The sequence below is a fragment of the Eupeodes corollae genome, chromosome 3 (assembly GCF_945859685.1).
Source record: "Eupeodes corollae chromosome 3, idEupCoro1.1, whole genome shotgun sequence".
Classification (NCBI taxonomy): domain Eukaryota; kingdom Metazoa; phylum Arthropoda; class Insecta; order Diptera; family Syrphidae; genus Eupeodes; species Eupeodes corollae.
In genome coordinates this window covers 15,029,781-15,057,027 of record NC_079149.1, presented here as the reverse complement: position 1 = coordinate 15,057,027, position 27,247 = coordinate 15,029,781, and the positions used below count along the sequence as shown (strand labels likewise).

The following is a 27,247-nucleotide window of genomic DNA, read 5'->3' as shown; positions in this document are numbered from 1 at the left end:
AGAAAATTGTTACGCGTTTGATCAAAATAAACTACTTCATGAATTTACATATAGCCTCAAAAATCCTTCAATAAGCCTTTTTCGCGTTTTTTATGGGAGATATTTAAAAACAAGACGTGAAAGAGTGATTCTGTTGTTTCTTAATGCAACTGAGTTACGGGAATGTTTAATGAAGTTAAAAAAATAAAACTAAAATCATTATTTTTTAAAAAGATTTTAAAAGGAAGTTATTCACTATTCTTTAACTGGAAAACTATGATTTTATTGAATATTTAAATAAATAAATAAATAATTGTATAACATTTTTAAAAAACCGTGTTTATGTGTGCAAATCAAAAGAATTGAAACGAAATATCAAATATTGTGTCAAATTGGTCGATAGGGTGGACACAGAATGACTGACAGTTACATTACATTAAATCGAGGACAATTTGACATCTCAGAAAGCATAGTGTCCGCCATTTAACGTTTTTTTTTAAAGTGCTTATTTCGTGAATGGTAACACTTAGCTCATGTCTGATTTGACAGATAATTAGTTTAATCCTTCTGCTGAACGAATATGGTTGTGTATACGCTTGAACAACGCTGAAAACAAACCTTAGAGAAGTTTCCGATTTTGACAGAAAAAATCATCTTTTCAGATGAAGCTTATTTTGATCTTGGCGAGTATGTAAACAAGCAAAATTGTCGCATTTGGGGACAGATACATTCAAAAGCCGATACACCTAAAAGAGTCACGGTAAGGATTTTGGTCCAGAGGCATAATCGGACCATTTTTCTTTGAAAATACCGTTTTGCAAAAAAATGAAGAGTGTTTGTGATTTGCGTTGTTTTTAGCTGGACATAAATTGAGCCCTTTTTTCAATCAAAGAGTGTATTTTTAATTTTTGTAATTTTTGAGGTAATTAAATATTTCTTTATTGATCTATTTTTAAAAAATTTAATTAGTCATTGCAAAAGAAAATGATGCTCAAAGGAAAAAAAGAAGTTTGATCTTGATAATGAAGTCAAAAGGGCGGACGGTAACAGACATTTCTAAGTATTAGAATGTTCCAGGAAGCTGGTTTATAATGCCCTTCGTCATTTCAAAAAGTTTGGAGTGATTGAAAATGTTAAACTTAACCCTCGGGCCAGAAAGACAACTACAAATAAAAATAGAATTATTTATAGGTTATCGACCAAGGATTCGTTTACGACCTCCAGTGCCATTCGAAGCGAACTTTCAACGAACTACGGAGTAAATGTTTCCTCAAGGAACTGTTATCAAGACAAATCTGAAATCTAGGTTACAGTTTGCCAAAGCTCACCTAAACAAACCAACCAAATCGGATGAGAAAAAATATGTATGGCGTCCCAAAAACAGGGAATATGATCCAAGGTACATCATTAAGACGGTGAAACACTGTCGAGGCAACGTTATGGTCTGGGCTGCTTTTTCATGGCAAGGCGTTGGCCCCATCGTAAAAATTGACACCAAATGGATCAGAACGTGTACATAGATATCCTGTTGGATCATATGAAACCCCACCCAGAAGACAATTTGCCGTTATTATGGTGCTTCATGGACGACAACGAACCTAAACACACTTCAAAGTTAGTGACGTGTGCCTTCAAAGCCAGTGATGTGTGCCTTAGAGGTGAATAAAATCGGCGTTTTGAAGTGGCTAGCACAATCATCCGATTGAGAATTGGTAGAATGATGTTGAACATCACATTGAAAAAAAAAAAACCAATTTAACACAATTGTGGCAGGAGATTCAAAATGCTTGGTATGCAAATCCATCGTCAGGATGTGAGGCTTTGGTTGAAAGTTTGCCAAGAAGAATTGCTTCTGTACTGCAAATAAAGGGTTCCCTACCAAATACTAAGAAAACCTTAGAATTAATAATGGTAGGTAAAATTTTATCAAGAAACTGTTGAATGTGCTAAATCCGTGCCCAGGCGAAAAATTGATGTTTCTACATTTTATACTTTTTTCTTCTTACAGATGTTAAACTTGTTTGATGAAGTACTATGAAAACATAGTGCTATGTATATGTAATGTAAATAAAATATAACTAATTTTATAATAAGAAAAGAAATTAAAAATCAAATCTTTTTTATTTTCTTTAACAAGTGTGCTAAATTCTTGTCCACCACTGCATTTGTAAGGTGGAACCAGAAGATGGCATATGTTTTGTAGAATTAAGTTCACTTAACCATAACAATTTGGTTAAAATAAAATAACTTAATTTGCAGAACTGTCCTCTCGATTCATTTTTATTTTGCTGTGTTAAGTCATTGATTTATGCCAAACAAACTAACACAAACTCTTAAATCATTGACCACACCGCCAGATTTATTGGAAGCATTTACTCAAAGCCACGGCCATGAAATTATTTTCATAGAATTTTCAAGTACAATTAATAAAACTGATGTAATATCACCTTTAAACAATTTGTTGACAGCAGTGTTTGTCTTTTCAGATTGTCATTCATTTTTCTGTCAACTAATTATATTTCGTCACTTTCCTTTCTAACCTTAAATTACCGAATAACGGTATTTTGAACCTTTTTCTTATTGTATTATCTCAACATTTTTCGTTTTGAAGTATTTCTAAGCCAAATTTCATCAAACTTATTTGGTCATGTTTTGTTTTAAAAAACTGAATTTTTTAAAGTCCCACTTTTTTAAAATTCTCATTTTTTAACGACCTCAAAATATTCAAATAAAAATCAATTTTTTTTGTAATACAAAGACTTTTCTGACGTGACTTTTTCAATACTATTTCACAATATTTAATTGGAAAACGAAATGAATTTGGCTTGTTAACAAAGAAACGATATTTTCCATAGAATGAAGGGTATCTATCTGAAATCTGAAAACTGATAAAAAAAGTAAAATTATTAGACTTACAACCTTTTCTGTTACACAATCTTTTGATAAGTTCCCATATTTCAAAAATAGGTGTTTTATATAAAACATTTAACAACCTGTTAAGGATTTAAAAGTTATTAATGACATTTTCTGTTAAATATTTTTTTGATTTTTTGAATAAGTGTTACTCTTCCTTGATGATTAACTGTCGTCTGTCAGTTTTATCAAAGAGAAATATTTAAAATTCATTCAATCAGCACATTTTAAATTGATTTTTAAGCAAAGAAATTGACCACACCGCCGATGATAAGTAAGCAACCACATTTAAGGATTTCAATAATCAAATGTTCCGAACGTCAACAAAAAGAAAAAATGCAATTTTCTAAGTATTTTGATCTTAAAGTTAAGAAGCATATCATTCAAATTCAAGGTTTTCCTATTACTATACTTTTTTCCCTTTTCTTAATAAATATTAAGTCGGTCTTTCAAACAATAGTTTAAAATTCGTCTTTTGTTGTCGCAAGTTATAAAAAATTCATATAAATTATGAAATCCTTTAGATTTCCCTTTTTTCAAAAATGTACCTAATACTCTTTTATAAATTTGTAAGTATACCTACTAACTAAAACACCAAATCGATTTTCCATAATTATGGAACATTCTCCTTAAGTAACCTAAACCTATCCATATATTACCTTAACAAATACTTACCTTCCTAAAGTTAGTCAAAATACTTCCTCTAAAACCCCAATCTTATTATTTTGCCCTACCTAAAGGCATAATGTCTCTAGTCCCTGTTAGACATTCATATTTATTAAATAATTCAACACTATACCCTCCAACACGTCCTCCTATAGATGAGCAAAACGAAGAAAAATTATATTAAAAATAATTTCCAACCCTTTCCCAAAATTCTTGCTCCCTCCTATTTCATATTATTATACACCTCGTCATTTATGTCCAATAATGAACACAGCGGCAAGACTCTGATTCCCAGTTTTAATCACTATACAAAACGAGGAACAACTTATAATACCCTGCTAAAGCTTACAAAAATAAGGTGTAGAACGAACGCCCATGCCTTGGATATGCTCCTGGATTTGGATATATTTAAAGTCACAACCAACTCAAACTCAAAATAAACACACACAGAAAGTTCAGAGTTTATAAATGTATCTATAAAATTTTAATAAAATCCGAAAAACGACCATTTAGCGAGTTGGAAAATTAGTACTGCATAAAAGTGTAGAAAGGTAAAGAGAAGGAATATACCCATGGTCGTATACGACTTGATCCATAAGCACACAATATAAGGCAAAAAAGAAAACCCCCTTTCGCACACATTATCCTCTTCCTTAAAGCTCAGATCCTTTTCCAGCTCGACCCCCAAAACCCCACCAGCAACAACAAAAAAAGAAGAGTTTATATAAATTCTCTCCATATTATAGTGAACGTATAATAACGAGCGTAATTGGCACCACCATCACCGAGCATCAACACCACCAGCAATAAAACCAAACAACGAACACCAAGACGACGACGAGCGACGACGACGGCGGAAACGGAAAGAGGGACATTTAACAAAGGATGGTGGATAACGGTGGAGGCAGCATCAGCTCCTGCTCTCTAGGGAGCAGCCAAGCCAGACCAGCCGTTATTAAACGCAAAATGAGAGCAACTTTTCGCCTTCCTACCTTCCACTTACTGTTACTTTACCATCCCAATCTAAATCCAAATCCACTGAACGCATAACCCCCCAAATTATTAGCCCAGTGAATACAATATGAAAACAAAAAAAATACCTCCAGGGATGAGGACTAGAAGCCACTATATAATAACAACAAAGAAGGAGCTTGATGGAACAGATAAAATCCCATTATTAAATCGCATCTTACGTTTCACTCGCACTCCCGTTGAATGCCGCTTGCGGGCAAGTGAAACGGGGCACTCGTTCATTGCAATGAATACGAAATTTTCTCCCACATAAAATGCCGAAATATCTTAATAATCGCCTGAGACGGCAAAGACGAAAGTGAAACATACACATAACAATGAACCAACATGAACGACGACGCGACGCTATGCTACCAACGACTACAAAACCCATCTCAATCGAAAAATTCAACCTGTTTCGTTCTATCTCTCTCTTTCTCTCTCTGTCACTCTGACAGCTACTACCGTTTTTCGTGAATGGTTTGCTAGTGTGCAACCACCAATTTTACTATTCCCTTATGCTGGATGTAACAGTGTGTGTGCAGAGAGACGAACCAACATGGCCTGTCATTGGTTGCTATGGAATGGCAGCCATTCTGTTTGTGCACCATTGTTTGACACACCCTCGGATGACAGACGGTTGAGTATTTAAGGACGCGGGGGTAGAAGTGATTATCACACTCGAAGTGAGACATCGAAACAAGTAGCATCTTCTACTTTTTTCCTCCGTTATTTTAGAAAATAAAAATAAACAAAAACTTACCTATCTTTCCCTCAATTTCATAATAATCTACTTAAAATTTGTTCCGAAATTACCGTTGAAGGATTTAAGTGAGACAAAATAAAATAAAACACACCGTTTTGGATTATTAAGTGAATTTAAGTGCACATTAACAAGAAAAATTAAACCAACACAAAATGCAAGGATACAGAAATTACGCCATGGAACACCACCAAGCAGTCGACCAAAAACCAATTGTCGTCGATTTAATGCCGTCGCAATATACAAAACCGCAAACTCCACCACCGTCGCCAAATGGTAAGTGTCATAGAAATGTCAAAAAAAAAACTCACGAAGTTTTAAAAAAAATACAAGTTCTTCAAAATGTATATCCTTATTTCAACATTTACTAACCATGTCTTTTCTTTTTCTTCAGAATGCTCAAGCCCTGATCCACCAATGTCAAATGGCAATCAAATTCCTGCCGATCCATCAGTGCGTCGTTATAGGACCGCTTTTACCAGAGATCAATTAGCCCGTTTGGAAAAGGAATTCTACAAAGAAAACTATGTTTCGCGTCCCCGTCGGTGCGAACTTGCCGCTCAATTGAATTTGCCCGAGTCAACAATCAAAGTGTGGTTCCAGAACCGCCGCATGAAGGACAAGCGTCAACGCATCGCCGTTGCATGGCCCTACGCTGCAGTCTACTCAGATCCCGCTTTCGCTGCCAGTATCCTCCAAGCCGCCGCCAATAGCGTTGGAATGCCCTATGCCTACCAGCCAAACCCGATGCTCGCTCCTGCAATGCAACCACAAATGGCCGCCGCCTCAGCGTACTCCGGCTACCGTTACACACCGTACCACATCCCACCGCGTGCCGCACCAATGCAAATGCCACCCACCGCACAGCCTTTGGCCTACCCAACCATGTTGGGAGCGATTCCACAAGGCTACACCCAACTGACGATTCCCAAGCCACATACACCACCTCACGACATGCAATCATCATCATCGCCCCACTCAACACTCTCACTCAGTCCCGCCGGCTCAGACCACACCAAAGTCTTCGACCGCAGCCTGAGTCCCATCCGCCAGCAATCTGTCAATCACCACCATCAGCACAACCAGCAACAACTTCCTGTCACACCAAACCGCCTGTCACATCATGACACATCTGCCTACTCTCCAAACAGTGGTCTCCTAATGGCTGCCCATCAACAACCCGGCTCTCCACCACAAACCCACATTAGCGAATCGAACAAACCTAAACTCTTCAAGCCCTACAAAACCGAGGCATAGAATTTCAAATCCCAGACAAATCTCAAAGCCGCCAAAGAAGATGCTCCGTTTTGATGCGACGCAGAAGAAAAAGAAGAGAAAAACGTTTTAGTTTTGTTTCTATTTCAATTTTTTGAAGAACAACAAAAATAATTGTGATTAAGGTGCTAATAGCCGATTTGGTCCCACCACAGGCCAAACGAAATGATTGTAAATAACTTTTTGTAATTTTCTCTACACTTAATTTGTAGATTGTTATTATTTATTTAAGTTTTTATTTGTAATAATTTAATTTTATACTTAAATCTAGAATTTTTAAGTTTTCTGCCGAAAAGAAATTAATAATATAAAATACAAAATACAATAAAATACAAAAACTCAACTATCAAAAATTAATTTAAATATCTTTTTCTTCATAATCGGGTGTAATGATTTTCGACGCCATTTTGATTTGGGTATATTTGAAAGCTGTCAAAATATTTAGAAAACTTCACGCCTTCTTTTAAGAGTTGTGTGCCGGATTATCTTATGGTTAATCCTTTTTATGATTTTTGGATTTCTGAATTTATTTTTTCTTGGAAGTTGTTTGCACATCATGTGAGTGAGGTGGGACATACCTTGAGTTGGTGTTTTATTATTTTATGACAGATCGTTAATGACATTTTGCGTGACGACGACATATTTTAAGATATTCTACGTTTGCACCTTAATTTTATTGATTAATTACCCTAACAAACGCATCGCCTTTTGTTTATGTAATTATCTTTTACCTGGGGAAATATTTTCAAACACCATTATAGCGGATTTATAATGTGCATGTTTTGAATATACCTTAAGCATTTTTAAAATTTTATGACGGATTTGGAAAAGTCCTATTTTCTGTTGACAAATAACAAAATGTGCATTTGCATTCGGTTTTCTCATTCTTTTTTTTTTCTCTTTTTTGTTTTAAAGTCGCGACATATCGGGGATTGTTAATAGCAAAAAGGTCCTTGCTAATGGATTAAACATCAAAAGACATTAGCGATTCATATTGAAGATGCCTTTGGAAACAATTGACAAGGTTGAGAGATCTGCCACTATACAAAAAAATAAAATAAGATTCCAAGTAAATAGTAAAATTGATGATGAATTTTTGTATTTTACAATACCCATCATTATGGATGAAATAAGTGTTTTATGGAGCCTTGACACTCAAATTTCTCTGTTTTAACTAATTAACAGTACAAATGATATGATTTGTGTGTCCTTGGGAGTTGTTTCTAGAGAAAAGTAATATAATATTGAAAATATGATTATTAATATTTCAGAAAACGAATATTGTAAAAATATTTTATACTTATTTATATTTGAAGGTATTTCGCCCATAAAACTGATCCCTAAAGTTTTATAATCCAAATCTTTCACAAGTTTCACATATCAAATTTACTTCTTTAATGTTAAAGCATTTCTCAAAATGTCAGATTTTGAAACATTCTAGTCCAAGTTCTGTTAAAATTACAAGTAGTCATGTCGCCATCGAAAGGTGCTATAATTTTTGAAAATGATTTTGTCGGTACTAACAATTTCCGCAAGCGAGAGGAATTCCGGGCCCGGGACTCAAAAATCTTATTACCATTTTTTTCAAAATTCGTGCTGATATGGTTTCTTCTGAATTGGTTCCATACATGTGTTTCTTTCTTCTTTCAACTCTTGGGACACATGCGAGTTATACTTTTGGTAACCTTGTAGCGGAATTTGTAATTCCAATTTCGTCCATAGTTGAAAACTGCCAGACAAATGAAAATGTAGCATTCAATTTTTTCATCGTATCGTCCCGACGACAAATTCCAGATATAATTGAATCAACTACGACTTAAAAGGTGTTTCTCTTAAAATGTATTTCTTCGTCTGTTTGCATTTGCTCTCCGGCTCCTCGATTTTCTACAAAATGCCTCTTTAATTACTTTTTTCGGTTCGATGGGAACGATTGTGGAACATCGCCCAATAAAGTAGGAACTGCTTTGTATTCAGTTAAAATTTGATCCCATCCGTTCCGAATAATGTTTAAATCGGAGACCAAGTTGTCGAGATTTCGAATTTCAACGTCAATAGTCATGTTTTCGGCTTGAAGAATGATACTTCTTTTATTTAAAGCGCTAAGAACTTTGCCCAAATCGAAGACATCGGAACACATTCAAATTTATTCATATATTTTAGAACTCAATTTACATCTCTTCGAGTTAAATTATTATTACTTAAGGCTTCTACTGATATTCTAAGGGTTTTCAGATGATTTGCGAGTGGTTTATTGCCTCAACTCTAGCTGACCATCTTGTATCAGAAAGTTTGTGAAGGGATCCAGGCTCATTTTTCTTAAGAATTTCCAAGGTTGGGCACTGATGCTAAACAAGTGGAAACACTTTGGAACAACACCGAAAACTTTGATTTCGGCAGTACAACATTTATACACACTTTGAAGTGATTTGATATCCTTCAATTCTTCAATAAACAACTTATTTAAAATATTTATTAATTAATATAACGGAGACCACGATTAAAAGGCGTTTGTGTGTGATTGTCCGGTTCCCGAAACCGAATAAAAAATTTCGTCCTTTATAAAATCGGAAAACCGATGAGTGTCTTATAGATGGTGATTTTAGATGCTCGAGAGAGGACTTTACTTCTCAATTGCCTTCTTAGTCCAAAGAAGCAGCGATTTGCAAGAGTTATTCTTCGTTTGATTTCAGCGCTGGTGTCGATGTCTAACAAAGTCCTTAACTACCTCGAAGTTATAGCTGTCCATGGTGACGTTTTGTCCAAGACGTCATTGTTCAATGTCCTTTTTTGATGACAGCATATACTTGGTCTTGCCCTCATTGACCACTAAACCCAACTTCTTCGCTTCCGCCGCAATGCTCAAAAACGCTCCACTGACATCACGCTTTGATCTTCTAATTATGTCAATATCATCTGCGTATCCGAGTAATTGGATGCATCTTTGGAAGATTGTGCATTTAGTGTTAACGGTTGAGTTTTGCACAATTCTTTCCAGAAAGATGTTGCAGAAGTCTTTGTCTAAAACCTTTTTTGACATTAAATGCATTGGTGAGATATTTTCCGACCTTGATAGAGCAGCGTGCATTCTCTATCGTCATTCTGCACAAACAAATAAGTTTGACAGGGATGCCAAAACTAGACATTGCTCTGTAGAGCTCTTTCCTATGGATGCTGTCGTACGCGGCTTTAAAATGGATAAAGAGATGGTGGGTATCGATTTGGAGCTCCTGGGTCTTTTCCAAGATCTGCTGTAGTGTAAATGTTTGGTCGATAGTGGACTTTCCTGGTCTGAAGCCACACTGATAAGGACCAATCAGCTTGTTGACGAACAGCTTCAGACGTTCACATAATACGGCAGAAAGGTTCTTATATGCAATGTTAAGGAGACTGATGCCTCTGTAGTTGGCGCAATTTAAATGGTCTCCTTTTTTCTGCAGCAATTTCTTAACTTTCTAAAAATTCTATTCCAAGTCTTGAGAAAATTGCATTGAAAAGTGCGATAACTTTGGAAAACAGATACAGAAATGTCAGTTTATGTTTCTAGAATCAGAAGATACAATAATTTCGTCAAAAAAATGGAAAAGATTTATACTTGCCGTATAACGTTGAATCTTGATAAGAACTCTGTCGAAATTATAGAAGAACTGATACATGGAAAGTAAAGTCGATTTAACATTATTGTAAAAAATTAACATAAATATTTATTAACAATTTTTTAAAATGTACCTTTGATAATAAAAAATGAATGCTCTTACAAATGCAGTTAACTTTGTTTTCCATTGAATTTTCAATTTTAAACCATTTAATTTCTCAAATTAAATTTCTTAAGAGTTCCTCAAGGCAATAACTTAAGGCCACTTCGTTTTATCTTACATAGCTAATAAGCATGTCTCCTTCTGTGTACATTATACCAACATCTTAATTGGGTTCTAAGTTTTCTTGTATAACAATCTGATACTATGACAAAAATAGAGCGATTTGGAACTAGAACTAACATAAAAGTTAATTTTCTTTAAATGAGGCCTTATGTTTTTGAGCAAATTTTATTTTCAATAAGAACAAAGGTTTTCAATTATCGAAAAGATAAAATTGTTTGTGTATGATTTTTAGAAACTTAAATGAAGCTAAAGAGGTGAATCGGTGGTACCAGTGCGTATATGACTTTCTTGCTAAAGGTCCTGAGTTCCATCTCTGCCTTGTCAACTTACATTTTTTTACGGGTAGTACGTCTTGCGAGAAATTGACAAATCCTCCCAGAGTAATTTTGTCATGATAAGTGTTTTCCTTTCGGATTTTGCATATAAACTGTTAGTCCTTTCCATCCTTGAATTGACTAGCACACATAAGAATGGTTGAGAGTTGTAAGTCACTAGGCCCTGGTTATCTACTCACTGTTGCGAAACAGAAACAAACAGAGCCTTCGCAAATGCAAAGGACATTGCTTCTTTATAAGTTTTAATTTCTAAAATCTGATTAAAGCTTAAATTCAGGCATTTCTCCTTGATTGAGCCATGAGTTTCTCAAAGAACTTTGTTTGAGCGAAATTGTAAATGATTCGTTCTTGGATGCAATCAGAAACTGTGAGCAAAAATAATAATCTCTGTACATATAGATCTAGAGTTACAATACAAACATTCTACATTTTAATTAACCGACTATAAGGTATATAAAAATAAATAAATTGGGTGGTGCAACACTCCGTTTAAGAACTAGGGCCTAGTGACTGACAACTCTCAACCATTCCCGTGTGCTAGTACTGTTGTCAGGGATGGAAGTTACCTACAATTTTAACCCGAATCCGAACGGCAAATTTGAGAAAGCACTTTTCATGACAAGAATTACTCTTGAAGAATTCGTGAATTTGTGAATTCCTCGCAAGAGGCAGTACCCGTGAAAAAAACTCTAAAAATCTTTTATTTTGACTCTAGGGACCTTGAAACGTCGAGAAATGTCAAAGTTTTTAATTTGACAAATCGGACCCATGACAATAATTTTCTATGGGAAGTTAATAAAAGAGTATCGTTTAAAAAGCCGCTAATATCATGAAACTTATTCTCAACGAAACGATAACAAGAGATTTTCAACCATCATGTTTATTCGAACAGACGGATGTTCGAATTTTGATATTATGAAACGATCGTTTATTAAAAATTATATAAGTGCAAAGTATTACAAAAATATTGAAAACCTCTTACTCGCTCTTGAATGAATCGACCAATATTTCTTAATTTCATGGAATAATTACCTTTAACGTCTTTTTCCAAGATCACTTACGTCATAACCTTGAATTATCGATTTCTAGTGACAGTTGTGACTTTTGTGACAACTGTCTTATAAGATATTATCATTATAGTAATTCCTTTCGATTAATGTGTTCTATTGTTTCTATATGTTGTCTCCAAAATACAAAGCCTAACAATTGAAGTGATGTTTGTCTTATGGACAAAAAAGTGACAATTTTGAAGGACACTTTGCTAATTTCCATCATCCATCTACACAAAACACACATCTTCTATAATAGTTATTATAGGGAGTCCAACAAAAATAAAGGAGATTTCTCTGTTGATCATCATTGAAAGAAAAGGTACACACAAGGCCATTGGACGCAGGGCATGTCATGGATGAAAATATAGGATAGGAGGACATCCTATTGCAATGTGTAAACAGCAAAACAAACAAAAAGAGAATCCTGTGTTGATGTGTCGCGTGGCAGGAGCTCAATATTTGCCAATGACAGCATTGATGGCCATTAATAGTTTTTATGACCTTCATTCACCTCTTCTGTATTTTTTTCTGTCCGTCCGGTATCCTGTCCTGTGTTTTCTGAACAAAAATGTTTGATCGTTTTTGGGACAAAAATATTTTCTCTTTTTGGTTTGTGTAATTATTGTGTAGATCGTTCTCCATGGGTGGCACAAGAAAAGGAAACTTATAGAAAACTGACCAAAATTACAAATTTTGTTGACAACAATATGAAAGGTGACATCCAATGACCTCGATTAAGATCATTTTTGTTAAAAATAAGTGTGTTCACTTTGAACTGGACTCTTGCTGTCATCTTAATGTCGTTATGCTTAGAAACGCATATTCATAGATTTTTAAAACATTAATGTATACGCGTGTCTCTTTTGTTTCATTTGAAAAGAGAAGACAAAAAACTAAACTGTCTTGTGAAACATTAAAGTGACATTTGACACTTTCTTGTTTGGTTAAACAAAAAAAAGGAGAATTTTAATATGCCAATTGTAACAAGGTCATTTATATTTAGATACAGGAAATTAAGTACTAATGGCTGGTCATTATTGCAATAATGATCATGGAATAAAAGAGTTTCCCTATTCTTTCTGCAAAAAACATAATGGTGGGTCTTTAATGATGAAATTATGCACACAAATGTCAGTTTAAACCTTGATGATGTATCAATCGAACACGGAACAATTACAGTTAAGATCCGATACATAACGATGATGACATTTAAGTAAATATCCATTGTGCAAAAATTCTTTATAGCTCAACGTGCGGAGTGATTTAGCATCGATTTTGACAAGTCGATCTTAAGTAATAGCTGTCCAAGTTTATTTTTCATAAAAATGGAAGTTTAAAGGAATTTTGACTTTTCACTGATACCTATCCCAAATAAATAAATAAATTGAGATCTAGGGCATATCCCAAATACCTCTGTCTTTTTTTAAACAATGCTCACATTTTCTTGTGTAAAGTCTTCTTACAGGGTTTTCTGAACCTGAACTGTCAAACTGAAAGTTGTGTTTGTTTTCTGTTCTGTGTGTTTATAGCTTCAAAGTTTTATTACTTTTTTCTTTTAAAGGGTGTGTTCTTGAATGTTCAGAAGGTCGGAGAAAAAATCGAGCTTTTTCAGTAAAATATTACAAGCATGTGAAATCAAGCTAAATTAATACAAAATTTCGAAAGAATTAAAGTAGTGGCAGAAGTACGTTGAGAAACATAAATAATACAATTTCTTTGTTCTTTACTTTAAATGTTCGTTTTATTGAAATAAGTTTATTTATTATACAGAACTATCAATTACTTGATACTTGACAGAAAAAGGCTTCAATAACACTTGGCTAAAATAACTGACCGTGTGTAGAACTTTAAGGCTGGTGGTTTTTAATTTTCTAGAACTAGAAATGGTCGAATAATTCTATGACTAAAATAATCCGAATCAATTGAAAAACGAGTATTTTCAAAGAGAAATAAATGTAGATTTATTTTATAGCTAAATCAACAAGGGCGGATCCAGACTTTTAATCAGGAGGGGGTTGGTTGTAACACATTTAACATAAAGATTTTTTGAGTAGCTTAAAAATTCTTCTGTACGAGTAAAAGAGGCTGACCAAATTATAGAAACATATATGTAATGTGAATCCATCTTTAATTTTTACTTAATATGTCAAAGGGCTAAAGCGACAATTTTTGTTATAAGATTCTTTTAGAATCTGTTGGCTAGCAAGGCTTGGTGTAAGTATTTAATTATGGCGACTCACTTTAGTTTTCTAAATACGACCTATTTAAACCCTTACAACTTACATATAGTAGCAAAAAGAATCTTTGGGTGCGTTTCATGCAGAAATGTGTTTGAAAATTAGCTTTGTTCAAAAATAATGTATTCTGTTCCTGTTGCCATTTCTATAAATGGGAAAAACGCTTCAAAAACTTTGTTGCACAATCTTTTCTCACTTCAATCAATTCAAAACTTTAATATTAAATTAATGTAAGTGTAACGTTTCATGTTTTTTTAATTAGCCATTAGTTTAACGAATATCGCTTTTGTAGTTTTTGGGACAGTTACATTCTTGAAGTTCGTGTTTAAATCTTAATTCTAGAACATCCAAAACAAATTCACTTCAAAAAGTAGATTTCTTCAATTTATCAAGATCTTAAAAGTGTTTGTATTTAATAGATAAACAATTTTGAAATTAAAAAAAAACAACTTAGAAAAGCCTTACAGTCTAAATGTGCGTCTAATAAAAAAAGATTTAATTGCAGAAGAGTTTCAGGAATTTAGAGATAGCTTGATATCAAATTGGTGTTTTTTAACTTCCCATGGGAAGTTATTGTAATGGGTCCGATTTGTCAAATAGAAAATTTTAAAATTTCTCGACGTTTCAAGGTCCCTAGAGTCGAAATAAAAGATTTTTAGAAAGATGTCTGTGCGTGCGTGCGTGTGTACGTACATTCGCGACGTTTTTTTCGTTGTCCATAGCTCAAGAACCAGAAGAGATATTGATTTCAAATAAATTTTGTTATACAGATAATAAGGCAGAGAGATGCAGAAAGGGCTCTCAAGAAAATTGCGTAGGTGGTTTTTTTTACCATAGCAGTTTGAAAAAAAGTTGAAAATTTTGGTTAACCCTAAATGTCTTACGAACCAAAAACGATAGAGACTTGAATTAAATTTTATATAAAATATTGTAACGTGATATCAAGGAAGTATATTTTTTGAAAAAAATCCATTTTACAGTTTTTTTTATAAATCAAAAAAAAAGATTTGTCACCTCCAAAATTTTACGACTAAAATATGATTTCATCTCCAAAACAATTTTGTGCAACGAAAAATAATGTTTTTGACATCTGGTAAAATTTTGAGAAAAATCGAAATGACAGTTTTTTTTAATAAAAAATAGAAATCTAAAAATAACATTACTCAAAGTTGGTAAAAATTGAATATCGATTCAAATATCTTTTCAAAAACTTAAAATTTAGGCTTCAAACTTATTCTATCTTATAAGAAGTATTGTTTTCAACATTCTGAAAAATGTTGAGAAAAATCGAATTAACAATTTTTTTCAAAAAATAAAAACCTAAAAATACATTAATAAAAGTTGGTAAAAATTGATTTTCGACTCGAATATCTTTTCAAAAATTTGAAATATTGGCTTCAAACTTATTTTATTTTACAGAAAATATTGTTTTCGATATTCAGTAATTTTTACATAAAAATCCAACAGTCCGTATTTTCATAAAAAATAAAATCTACAAAAAATAGTACGCAAATTTGGTAAAAATTGATTCGAGTACATATATAAACAAACTTTTAAGCAAGACAAATTCTTTCAGAAAAGATCTTATGAAAATAATTTAAAGCATTACTAAATATTTTCCGAATTTAAAATTTTTTGAAAACGCTTAAGATGATTACAGACATTTTCGTTGTTTTTGACAGCGAAACCACTTTGTTGGTGAATATCTTTAAATTACTAACAAATCTTTAGATGAAATCTTTGTTTTTAAAACTAAACTTTGTGAGCATTATGGCTCATATGCCCCCCCCTTCCTGGATCATCCACTGGTTAAAAGTTGATATTTGTGGTTTTGGTCCAGTTTCCAGATAAAAGTTGTAATTTTTGCAGTAAAAAATAATAATTTAAATTACAAGGGGGTCATATCTAAGGCTACGGTTGGAAAAATTATTTATTTAATTAAATGTTCCATGACCAATCTACACATTTGCTGCTTCATGTTTAATCAATTGTAAGGTATTGGCATTCACCTTATCTTTCACGTTGCTCCATTTAACAAGACTGAAATTGAATCATAAGATTTCTGTGGCCAAATGTGATCACCTCTTAAAGAAATAACACTTGCACGAAATTTTGTATGCAAAATTGTCATTGTTTAGCTGCTTGTGCAAATTATTTTTTTAGAGGATTTTTACAGTTTCAATTTATTCTTGAACCGTGCTTATTCATTGCCTTGTTTTTACTTTTCAAAACCATAAGATGCAGACTTAAAAAGTCACATCTGCCTAAATAGCGGCCCATGCAAAATGAGACTTCTTAAGCAAAACCCTATATTTTGGAAATTAAGACTCGTCGTGTTTCATTTGATACCAAATATGTCACTGTTTAAGGATTATGACATTTTATGACTTTGGCCCTGAAAATAAAAACAATTAGTACCAACAAAGATCCTTTTGCATCAATTTTTAATCAATTAGTCCTCTAATTGTTTTTTCCCAATTCCCTATAAATAAATGACTTAGCACCGCTACCGGTTTCCTTTGAGTGATTATTAACTTTTGATTTATTAGCAAACCCTCTTTCAATATTCCCTTTTTTTATTCAACTTCTATTTCCAACCCTCTTATCTTCCAAAAAATAAAAAACAAATTATCCAATTCATGATAAATTCAAAATTAATAATTTAATTTTTTTTGTATATCAAAAATCCACTTGGCATGCGAGAGAGGTGCGTATAATCCGAGTATGAAATTTCACGCTCACTTATCTCCCAAATATATATAAAAGCCTACACAACCCTCTACAGTACACTATACTTGCTATAATCATGAAAATGAAATTCATATGGCATTCACTTGATTTCAAGCGGAACCCATAAAAAAAGAAGAACCATATTCACCCAGGCACCAATAACATGTCAGCCAGCCAGCAACCCCTTTATTTTTTCGTCGCAGAGACTATCAAAACACTTGACACCCGAGAGTATTATGAGATTCGGTAATTTTAAAATAACTTACTATATACGTTTCCTCACTTCTTCAGTGATATGGATGTTGTTTGTGTATAATAATCCACCCTTCTTCAATTATCCTGTAAGGACAACAAACAAGACAAAAAAATATGACTAATTGAGTGTTCACAGCCCAAAATCTGTTTAGATACAATACTTTGTTCGTAAGTTGAAATAATACAATAAAAAACTGAATCAAAACGAAAAAGATACATGTGAGCAGGAACTCCCATTTCCCAATAGTCTGGAATATGACAGTTGAAAAACTGACTATTGTTCAAAAAATTTTCACTCGATCAAACTTTTTTTTTGTTTAAGCTCCTTGCACGTCATGAGATTTTTAAGACATAGACTTGTGATTACAAATAACCCTATAAAAAGAAGTCTAATGGTGTTAATGTTAAATCACACGATCTAGGAGGCCAATTTTGATCACCGAAACGAGAGAGTACACGACCTGGAAATGTCTCATGCAGTAATTGAATTGTTTCACGGGCTGTATGACATGTGGCACCGTCTTGTTGAAACCACATATTGGACACATCAATATCATCCAATTTCGGCAGAAAGAACTGTGCAATCATGTCGCGATATCAAGCACCAGTAACAGTCACTGCTTGACCAGCATCATTTTCAAAAAAATATGGCCCAATTATGGCTATAGCCCAAAATCCACACCATACAGTCACGTGTTTTGGATGCATTTGTTTTTCGACAATCACAAATGCGGCAATTTGGCGATTGACAAAGTCATCAAGATGAAAATGTGCTTCATCGCTTAGGATGATTTTGCTCGAAACATCAGGGTCCATTTTTTGATGTTCAATAATCCATTCAACGAACTCTCTTCTCTGTCCATGGTCATTAGGCTTCAATTGTTGTGTTAATTGAATTTTGTAAGCATGAAGACACAGATCTTTGGTGAGTATACGCTGTAGAGAGGTTCTTGAAATTTGCAATTCTTGTCCACGACGTCGAATTGAGGTTCCTGGATTGTCAGCAACACTCTCACGCACTGTTTCGACATCATTCACATTTAAACGGCTTGTTTTTGGACGACCAGTGTGTTTGGCGTCTCCAACGGATCCAGTCTCCATGAATTTTTCAATTAATCTCTTCACAGTTGACGAAGTTAAAACACTATTTCGACCATATTTTGTATGAAATTTTCGAACTGCAGCCGCCAAGCTTTCACTATTTTTGAAATATTCTTTAATAATGAAGGCACGTTGTTCTATCGTGTAACGCTCCATTTTTAATAACCCTATACTGTTAGCTGTCAAATTGCTTTTTTTTCAGGGTTGCCAACACTTCACTGCACAAATGGCGGCAAATTCAAATCTTGCGTTAATTTTGGGACACCCTTTATATTTTATACTTTAATTATTTCAGCACGATTTACTTAAATAAACATTAAAACTTAAAACAAAATTATTGTGTGTGGTTATGGTCAACTTACAATTAGTTCTCGTTGGAGTGCAAAACTCTAACGAATTCAAATGTATTTCGTTTATACTTAATTCGTTTTGAAGGTTAAAACTAAAGAAATGTCAAATATTTTCCGCGTGGTTCACAGGAATTAAGTTCACTTTAAACATCAAAACTAAAGCAAGTTTGAATATTTTGTACTGTAAAAATATCGATTCGCTAAAATTAAAACTTTGCAAAAGAAGTGATTTCGATCATTTTGTGTTTTAAACAGTGATTAATTTTACCCGTAGAAACTTATTTAAATTCTCTAAAACATTCAAAACTCTATGAAATTCGAGTATCTCGTCCTATGAATAATGATTCGCTAAAATTTAATTCGCTTCAAAAGTCTTTAAAATTCGATTATTTCGTTTTATGAGTGGTGGTTCACTTAAGCAAATTCGAATATTTTTTTAAAGCTTAACAAAATTGTTGGCTTACGATTAAACTACGAAACTTTATTAATATCCATTATTTTGTATTATTAGGAGTGATTCATTTATATTAATCACTTCAACTATAAAAACCCCATTCGATTCGATTATGTGACAGTGATTCGATTTATTTATGGTTGTTGTTAAGTGAATTTTATTATTTCGTGCTTTGAATAACGATTCGCTTAAATATAGTTCGCTTCAAACGCCAATTCAATTATTAAGTTTTATGAATATTGAAATACAGTTCATTCATTGTCAACTGTCAACATTTTAAAGAATTTAATTATTTCTTGTTTTTAATAGAGATTCGCTTAGAGTGGATAAGATTTTCTGAATAGAAGTTCGCTTAATTTAAGTTCGTCTTAAACGTAAAAACCAATGAATTCGATTATTTCGTTCTATGATTAGATATTGTCTTATATTACTTTCATTTAAAAAAAGGCGTCATATTTTAAATAATAATTTGATGTGACTTGATATGGTTAGTGCATTGAACTGTCAGGCCAGAGGTCTTTGGTTTTTTACGGGTACTACCTCTTGCGAGAAATTACTCCATGAGTAATTCTTGTCATGAAAAGTGCTTTCTCAATTAAGCAATTCGGATTCGGCTTAAAACTGTAGGTCCCCTAAATCGCTGATAACAGTACCCGCACACAGGAATAGTTGAAGGTTATTGTAAGGCACTAGGTCCTAGTTCTCAACGGAGTTGTTGCTTAAATAATTTAAATGCCTGAACTCTAACGCTATTTCTTAATAACTTCCCATAGGAAGTTATTGTAATGGGTCCGATTTGTCAAATTGAAAATGTTGACATTTCTCGACGTTTCAAGGTCCCTAGAGTCGAAATAAAAGATTTTTAGAAAGATGTCTGTGAGTGCGTGCGTGTGTACATACGTCCATAGCTCAAGAACCAGAAGAGATATCGACTTCAAATACATTTTTTTATACAGATAATAAGGCAGAAAGATGCAGAAAAGGCTCTCAAGAAAATTGTGTGGGTGGTTTTTTAACCATAGCAGTTTAAAAAAAAGATGAAAATGTTGGTTAACCCTAAATATCTTAAGAACCAAAAACGCTAGAGACTTGAATTAAATTTTATATAATATATTTTAACGTGATATCATGAAGTATATTTAAAAAAAAACATTTAATTTTTTTTATAAATCAAAACAACTGAAAAAAAAATGTGTCGCCTCCAAAATTTTACGACTAAAATATGATTTCATCTCCAAAACAATTTTATGCAACGAAAAATAATGTTTCTGACATCTGATAAAATTTTAAGAAAAATCGAATGGACAGTTCTTTTATAAAAAATAAAAACCTAAAAAAAATGTATAAAAGTTGGTAAAAATTGAGTTTCGACTCAAATATTTTTTCAAAACTTGTAGATATTGGCTTAAATTTACTTTTTTCTTTCAAAAAATATTGTGGTGAACATTCAGTAAAATTTTTAAAAATTTCGAAAAGACAGTTTCTTATACAAAAATTTAAAAACCGAAAAAAATCAACAAAAGTTGGTAAAAATAGATTTTCGACTTAAATATCTTTTTAAAAATTTGAACTATTGGCTTCGAACTAATTTTATCTTATAAGAAATATTGTTTTAAACATTCGATAAAATTTTGACAGTTTTTTTTACAAAAAATAAAACTCTAAAAAAACAATACTAAAACTTGGTAAAAATCTACTTTCGACTCAAATAGCTTTTCAAAAATTAAAAATATTGGATTCAAACTTATTTTATTTCACAGAAAATATTGTTTTCGATGTTCAGTAAATTTTATATAAAAATCCAACTGTCCGTTTTTTATATAAAAAATAAAATCTACTAAAAATAGTACGCAAAATTTGGTAAAAATTGTTACGAGTACATATAGACAAACTTTTAAGCAAGACAAATCGACAGACGGGATGGAAAGTTATCAGTGTGGGTCGCATCCCAGCCTCTTTTATTTTAAAGGTGTTAAAATGAGTACGTTATTTAAAAGCCAAGAATATATCGAACTCAACAATGTCGGTTTATAAATGATAATTCGCTAAAGTTATGTGCTCTTTCACAAGTTTTTAACCGGTTTAAATATATCATTTTGAGAATACTGATTCGCTTAAAATAATTTACCTACACCAATATTTAAGTTGTAGTACCTATATAGAATTTTTTCGTAAATTGATATTATTAACGAATTTATTGCATTTACAACGTTTCAAGTTTTATGAATAACAATTATTCGTTATTAAGTTCGCTGTAAAAGGTAAAATTCTGGGGTGTTCGATTTTTTTGTTCTATGAATTTTGAATCACAAAAGTTAGTTTAACATTAGAGATCCGCGGTCTGCATAGATAAAACGTCAAATGTCAACATGTTTCTTTGTATTTTATATGTAGATACTTAAATAACGATTAGCTTGAAATTAATTCGTTGTGCAAACGTACAAATTCTAGCGAACTTATAACTATTCGTTTTTTTGAAATGGGATATATTTAAAATTTTAATGATCGATGAAAACGAATTTTTTAAGGCAGCTATCGTTAAATTGAGCGCATTAATTAGTCTTAGATCAAAATTATATTCATACACAACAGCACATCCCAGACTATTTATGTAGAATGTATAAGACCTTTGCTCATTTAGCTTATTGTCATATAGCCTGATAGTCCTTGTTTACATCGTTGTTTATTTATTATGTTCATCCAACCCCCTTGGGATGATGAGGCATGAAAATCTTATCACTATTAAAAAGTGATGTTATGACGTTTATGTTTTTTGTTTTTTATTTTGTGTCACAAGGAAGTTGCATTTATATAGTTAAAGGCGTACACACATTTATTGTGCCTGGTGAAATGTCAGATGGTCAAATGTGATTCCAGATACTATAGCGATTTGATTAATCGTTGTATACCCTTTTTTGTCAGCGAGCAGCAGGTTTCATCATAACGAATCCCTTCTGTTCGTAGTGGGTTGACGTAATTGAATAATCATCTGGATAAAATAATGCAAAAACGCTTAACATAAATATAAACAAAAAAGATACACCCTGTTAAATGTCATAATTGATTATATGCCCTGCCCAATGTCCAACAAAATAAGAAAATGAGAAAGTTCTTTTACCAGGACCTTTTTTTCTGCAGCTTATTATTTTCGACTTTATTATCACAGATAAATGAAGAAATTATTTCACCAACCAACAGCAACAAAAAAACAACAAATTCTGCTTCGCCAGGGTGTTTTATTTTTTGTAGAACTCCTGTATCCTTTTTGCTTTAAGGATGTATATCTTGCCAATTACTCAAATGTTATCTTTAAGCTTCCAAAATTCGGGTTTGATATTCTCTCGCATCTCTTCCTCCATCTTTTGGGTAGAGAAATGATGCGGAAAAACCCCCTTTTTTATGTTCAGATACTCCGAACCCCATTTAGACGACAAGCTTTCTGTTTTGTAGGGTAAAATTTTGCTTCTAAGGGATTATGAAGTGTAGGAGGTGGTGGCTAGATGGTGGTGTTGGTGGTGGAAAAGAGAAAACAAGTGGCTCCATTGTGATGGGGGGATTGTAAGAGTTGGATGTGTTAGGGTTTTAGGGTCTTTGGGTTGGGGATGTGGATGGTTGGTCCATGGAATGAAAAATTGAAAAGTATTTATTTGCAAAACGATGAGCAGCTTTGAGTGCGCAAAATGAATATAATTTTCGGGTAAGAACCACATGATTCTTTAGAACGTCCGTCGACAGATAAGGATTTCAAAAGATGGAGAGTTTATTTTTTGAAGTCAAACAAGAAAAAGAAGGGGTAGATAAGGAGGGAAGAGAAGGAAAGAAGCATCATGAAAACAGCAAGTTTATAAGAAAGTTTCTTTTGTTTTTTGTGGGATTATGTGTTTTGGTTAATAATAATGTGCTGTTGTTTGCATTCCCTTTTATAGTGGTTAGAAAATATAGGATAATATTATCTTTTGCTGTGGAATCGAAAACAAATTTATTTATCAAAATCTTAAAAAAAAAAACAAACAAACAAACATATAAAAAGTTATGTAGGCATATTATTTGAACCTTTTAAATTAAGTGTGGAGATAACAGTTTAACGAATCTGACTGAATTTGAAATGTAAACATTTTCTTGTTGGAATGTGACCAAAAAAGCTCTTGTATAACAATATTCAGGGGAATTAGGTACAAAAAGCCGATTAATCTCGTTTTATAAACTTTCCAATAAGAGGTTTAATGTCATTTTGGAATCTGTCATCTTTTGACATTTGACAGGTAAAAAATAGGCCATAGATACACGCTTCAATAGCATATTGAAATTTTTAAAGTTGGCTACAAAATGATGAACGTTTTACGATCATGTTTTACAAAACTCAACCACTTTTTCGATTCATTGACCATCTTTATTGTAAGGAATTCCCCAAATGACATAAAGCGGTGTTTTTCATAAAAACTAGGGATTTGAGACTTTTAAAGCTCAGAACTCAAGTCGGTTGATCAATGTCGTATCTTCGCTGATTGGTTTTTTTTAATACAAAAATATGAGCCTATGTGATCTTTGATGATCTGGCCTAGTTATCGTAACTCGGGAAGCTACGCGAATAAGCAGAATTGTCAAATAAGGAGTTAGTAAAACCCAAGAATTATTGTTGAAAAGCCTCAATATCATCAACTTTTCACTGTTTGGTGCATCGAAAAGATAGAGGGATGTCACAAAAGGAATGAGGTTTGTAAGTACGATCAGGGGAACTCCGTAGTAGAACTGCAGTCTATGTTGAAAATATGGAAAGACCACTTCTCCAATTATAACGGCGATGACGAACCGAATACCGCTGTTAGGGAGATAGAACCACTCAACCTAGGCAACGCAGGTAAACAATTCCGCCTACCCAACCTCGACGAAATGTAGATAGCTATATCTAAACTGAAGTCAAACAAAGCTGCTGGAGCTGACGGCATCGCTGCCGAACTATTCAAAGCAGCAGGCGATGGCTTGGTAGAGAGTATGTCAACAACCTGATAGATCCCTATCAGTGTGGCTTCCGATCAGGAAAGTCCACCATTGACAAATATTCCTGATCGATACCCAGCATATCTTCATCGATTTTAAAACCGCTTATGACTCGTTCTGCAGGGAAGAGCTCAGAGCAAAGTCTTGTTTTGGAAGCGAAGAAGATGGGTTTAGTGGCAAATGAGGGCAAGACCAAGTATATATGCTGTCATCAAAAAAAGACATTGAACAGCGATGTCTTGGACAAAACGTCACCATGGACAGCTATAACTTTGATGTAGATGAGGACTTTGTCTACCTAGGCACTGCTATAAACACAGAAAACGACAAGAATAACTTTTGCAAATTGCTGCTTCTTTGGACTTAAAAGGCAATTCAGAAGTAAAGTCCTCTCTCGAGCATCTAAAATCACCATCTATAAGACACTCACTATACCGGTTCTCATTTATGGCGGTAAAGCCTATACCCTGTCAAAGAAAGATGAGAGCGTCTTGAATGCTTCGAGAAAAGATTCTTCGGGTCATTTTTGGTCCCGTATGCATAGATGGAGAATGGAGGAGAAGATACAACGACGAATTAGCAGAATTTAATTCCAACGGCTTAGATGGCTGGGTCATCTAGAGCGAATGGACATCAACGCTCCAGCCCGAAAGGTCTTCGAATCCAATCCAATCCCTCTACGGCGCCCCGTAGAGGAAGACCGCGACTCAGGTGGCGTATGCAGGTGGGTCAAGACCTCAACCAAATTGACGTTCGAAACTGGAGACAGCTAGCTAGGGACCGAGCTGTTTGGAGACGCATGTTGGTTAAGGCCCAGGTCCGACCCGGACTGTAGCGCCACCTTAAGTAAGTAAGTAATTAGTGATTGAACATTGTGTTCGAAATTGAGGCTTGTGCCAATGATACGGTGATTGGATTTCGCTGTCAAGCTATGATTACTGACTTTTTAACTCAGGAATTTGAAGATATTAATGTGAAATGTGTTTTCTAAACAAGACGGCGTAACATTTCACGCCATGCAACGAAACAAAGACAATCGCAATATTGTAAGAAAAACTTTCTGACCGCGTTGTTTCTTGAGGATGTGTTTCAAATTGGCCACCGAAATCTTTTAATAGTTTAATTCCCTTAGACTTTGTTTTCTTTGTCAATGCTTTATCATCACCATAGAGTTTCAAATGTGCGCTTTAGAAATGGAAAATTTCATGAAACACAATGAATCATCTTATTGGAAAATCCTATACATCTGACCAACGTATCCACCAAACTATAAATCACACCTTTGAAAAATGCAACAATCCCTGGTGGAAGACTTTTTATAACATCAATTTATCTCAGTAAAATTGTTCAGTCAGAAATGAGCTCTGACAACGAATTCACTTCATTTTCTACAGACGTCTTATGGCTGAACACCAAACACGCTTCAGCTTCGGCTTCACCTGACGTTTATGAGTTCAGCCATAGGAATTCAATGCATGCTATCACAATGGAGCGTCGACCTCACGTTTCGTTTGACAATCGTAAAGAAAAGAACGTAATATAACGTAATGTGACTGCAAACAAAAGCTCTAGTTCAATTATCTGAACAATTGCTTTGTCTGACAAAAATTTGCTCTTTGGAGGGATGTAATAAGAGAAATGTCATTCAAAGCAACCTCGAGAAGGCCCACCGTAACGCAGGCGAAGACGAAGCTGAAGCGTGTTTGTGATTCAGCCATTATTGACAATGTCTAATCCTTTACTTCAATTCTTATCTATTTGGTTTGTGACTTAAGGTGCAAAAGAGTAGACTCATGAAAAACATTATGTATTGACAGCTGATGTCATTTCGCATGAGTTTTTGGAAAATAACACGTAGTACAGTAGGCATTTATATGAATAACAAATAAAACTTCTCCAGTTAAATCACTGCCGATAAAAGATAAAGTGAATTCCTAGATAAAAATTTGACTTTTATTCGAGTATCGAAAAAGTTAGTGTCAACAAGAAACACTACATAGTCTATCATCAAAAGCGCCCTCTGTTGCACGTGAAGAACCACTTTACTAAGTCTGTACTCTACGAACTAACCCTTTTACCTTAGTTCTTCTTTCATTTGGATTCACTTTTTAAAATGGAAAACAAAAATAAATATAAGTTATTTCTGACATTTTCTCATCATATCCTCTTTAAATTTTTCAATTTTGTTAAGTAAAAATTAATTTTAAATTATTTTGACAAATATTCACTCGCATCAACTTTTAAATATAAAAATTATATATAAAATACCTTCATTTCACACCCTGTCCATTCTTTGATTTTATGTACCCAAAAGATTGGATACACGTTAAACTTGATGAATTGACAGCTGGATGTCATTGGTTATTGTGACAGCTGCTGAAAGCGAACAGTTTTCTTTATTTTGTTTTTCTTATTTGCGAACTTGTTACTAAATTTTGCAATGAACTGCTACAATTTTTTTATAAATCATTTTACTCAAACTCCTGGTATCATTCCAAAATTAATGCTTTTACTTATAAGTTATAGCATAAAGCGTATAATCTGAAAATGAATATCACTTTTTCACGCTGACCACCTTCAAATTAAACGCTCAATGCCACACAATTGTCCTTTCCACTCAATTAATTGACCGATTACACTATATATACCTACCCTTGTACCTACCTACCTACCCTTAAATGAATTATTGCTATGCCTATGCTTCGAATCAATTGAGGTCGCCCCTTGCAGAAATACGCATCCAACTGCAAACTGTATCAAAAATTCAAAAAGAGGGTCGAAAGGTGTTAAACCATATAACCATTGAAAATGACGTTCGCCGACGACCGCAATGTCCAAAACAACAATACAAATTTTGGCACGCGTTTAAATACCGACTATATCCTATCAAGTTTATAGGGTATCAAAACCCTCACTGTGTAAATGGACAACAATCAATTTGGATCAATGAAATGCGATAATAACATGTCGCTAATTGTCTAATTGACTTCGTCTATAGAATTTATTTATTTATAAGGAAGTAGGGGGAGTCTTTTTTTCTCTGTCATTGTTGTTCAGGGTTTCTAAATTTCTATAAAGGGTATTCGAAGGTTCTTATATGTCCTGTCCACCCCCGCAAAATTTTGGTAATTGTATTTTTCTGGTAAGTTTTGTGCGGTTTTTAATTGTTTGGTCATTTTTGGTTGTGATTGTCAATCACAATTGAGGATTAAAATGGCAAAGCGCATTTAATTGAATTGTTTATTGATGA

At 33.5% G+C, this 27,247-nt stretch overlaps 1 protein-coding gene across 1 annotated transcript; it reads left to right on the top strand.

Annotated features, from left to right (window-relative positions):
• The first annotated feature begins 5,268 nt into the window (after positions 1-5,268).
• Positions 5,269-6,893, top strand: LOC129951770 (segmentation protein even-skipped). Its single transcript, XM_056064092.1, has 2 exons — positions 5,269-5,608; positions 5,727-6,893. Exons 1-2 carry the CDS (start codon positions 5,488-5,490, stop codon positions 6,587-6,589), a joined length of 984 nt encoding a protein of 327 aa, XP_055920067.1. The 5' UTR covers positions 5,269-5,487; the 3' UTR covers positions 6,590-6,893.
• Positions 6,894-27,247: the final 20,354 nt, after the last annotated feature.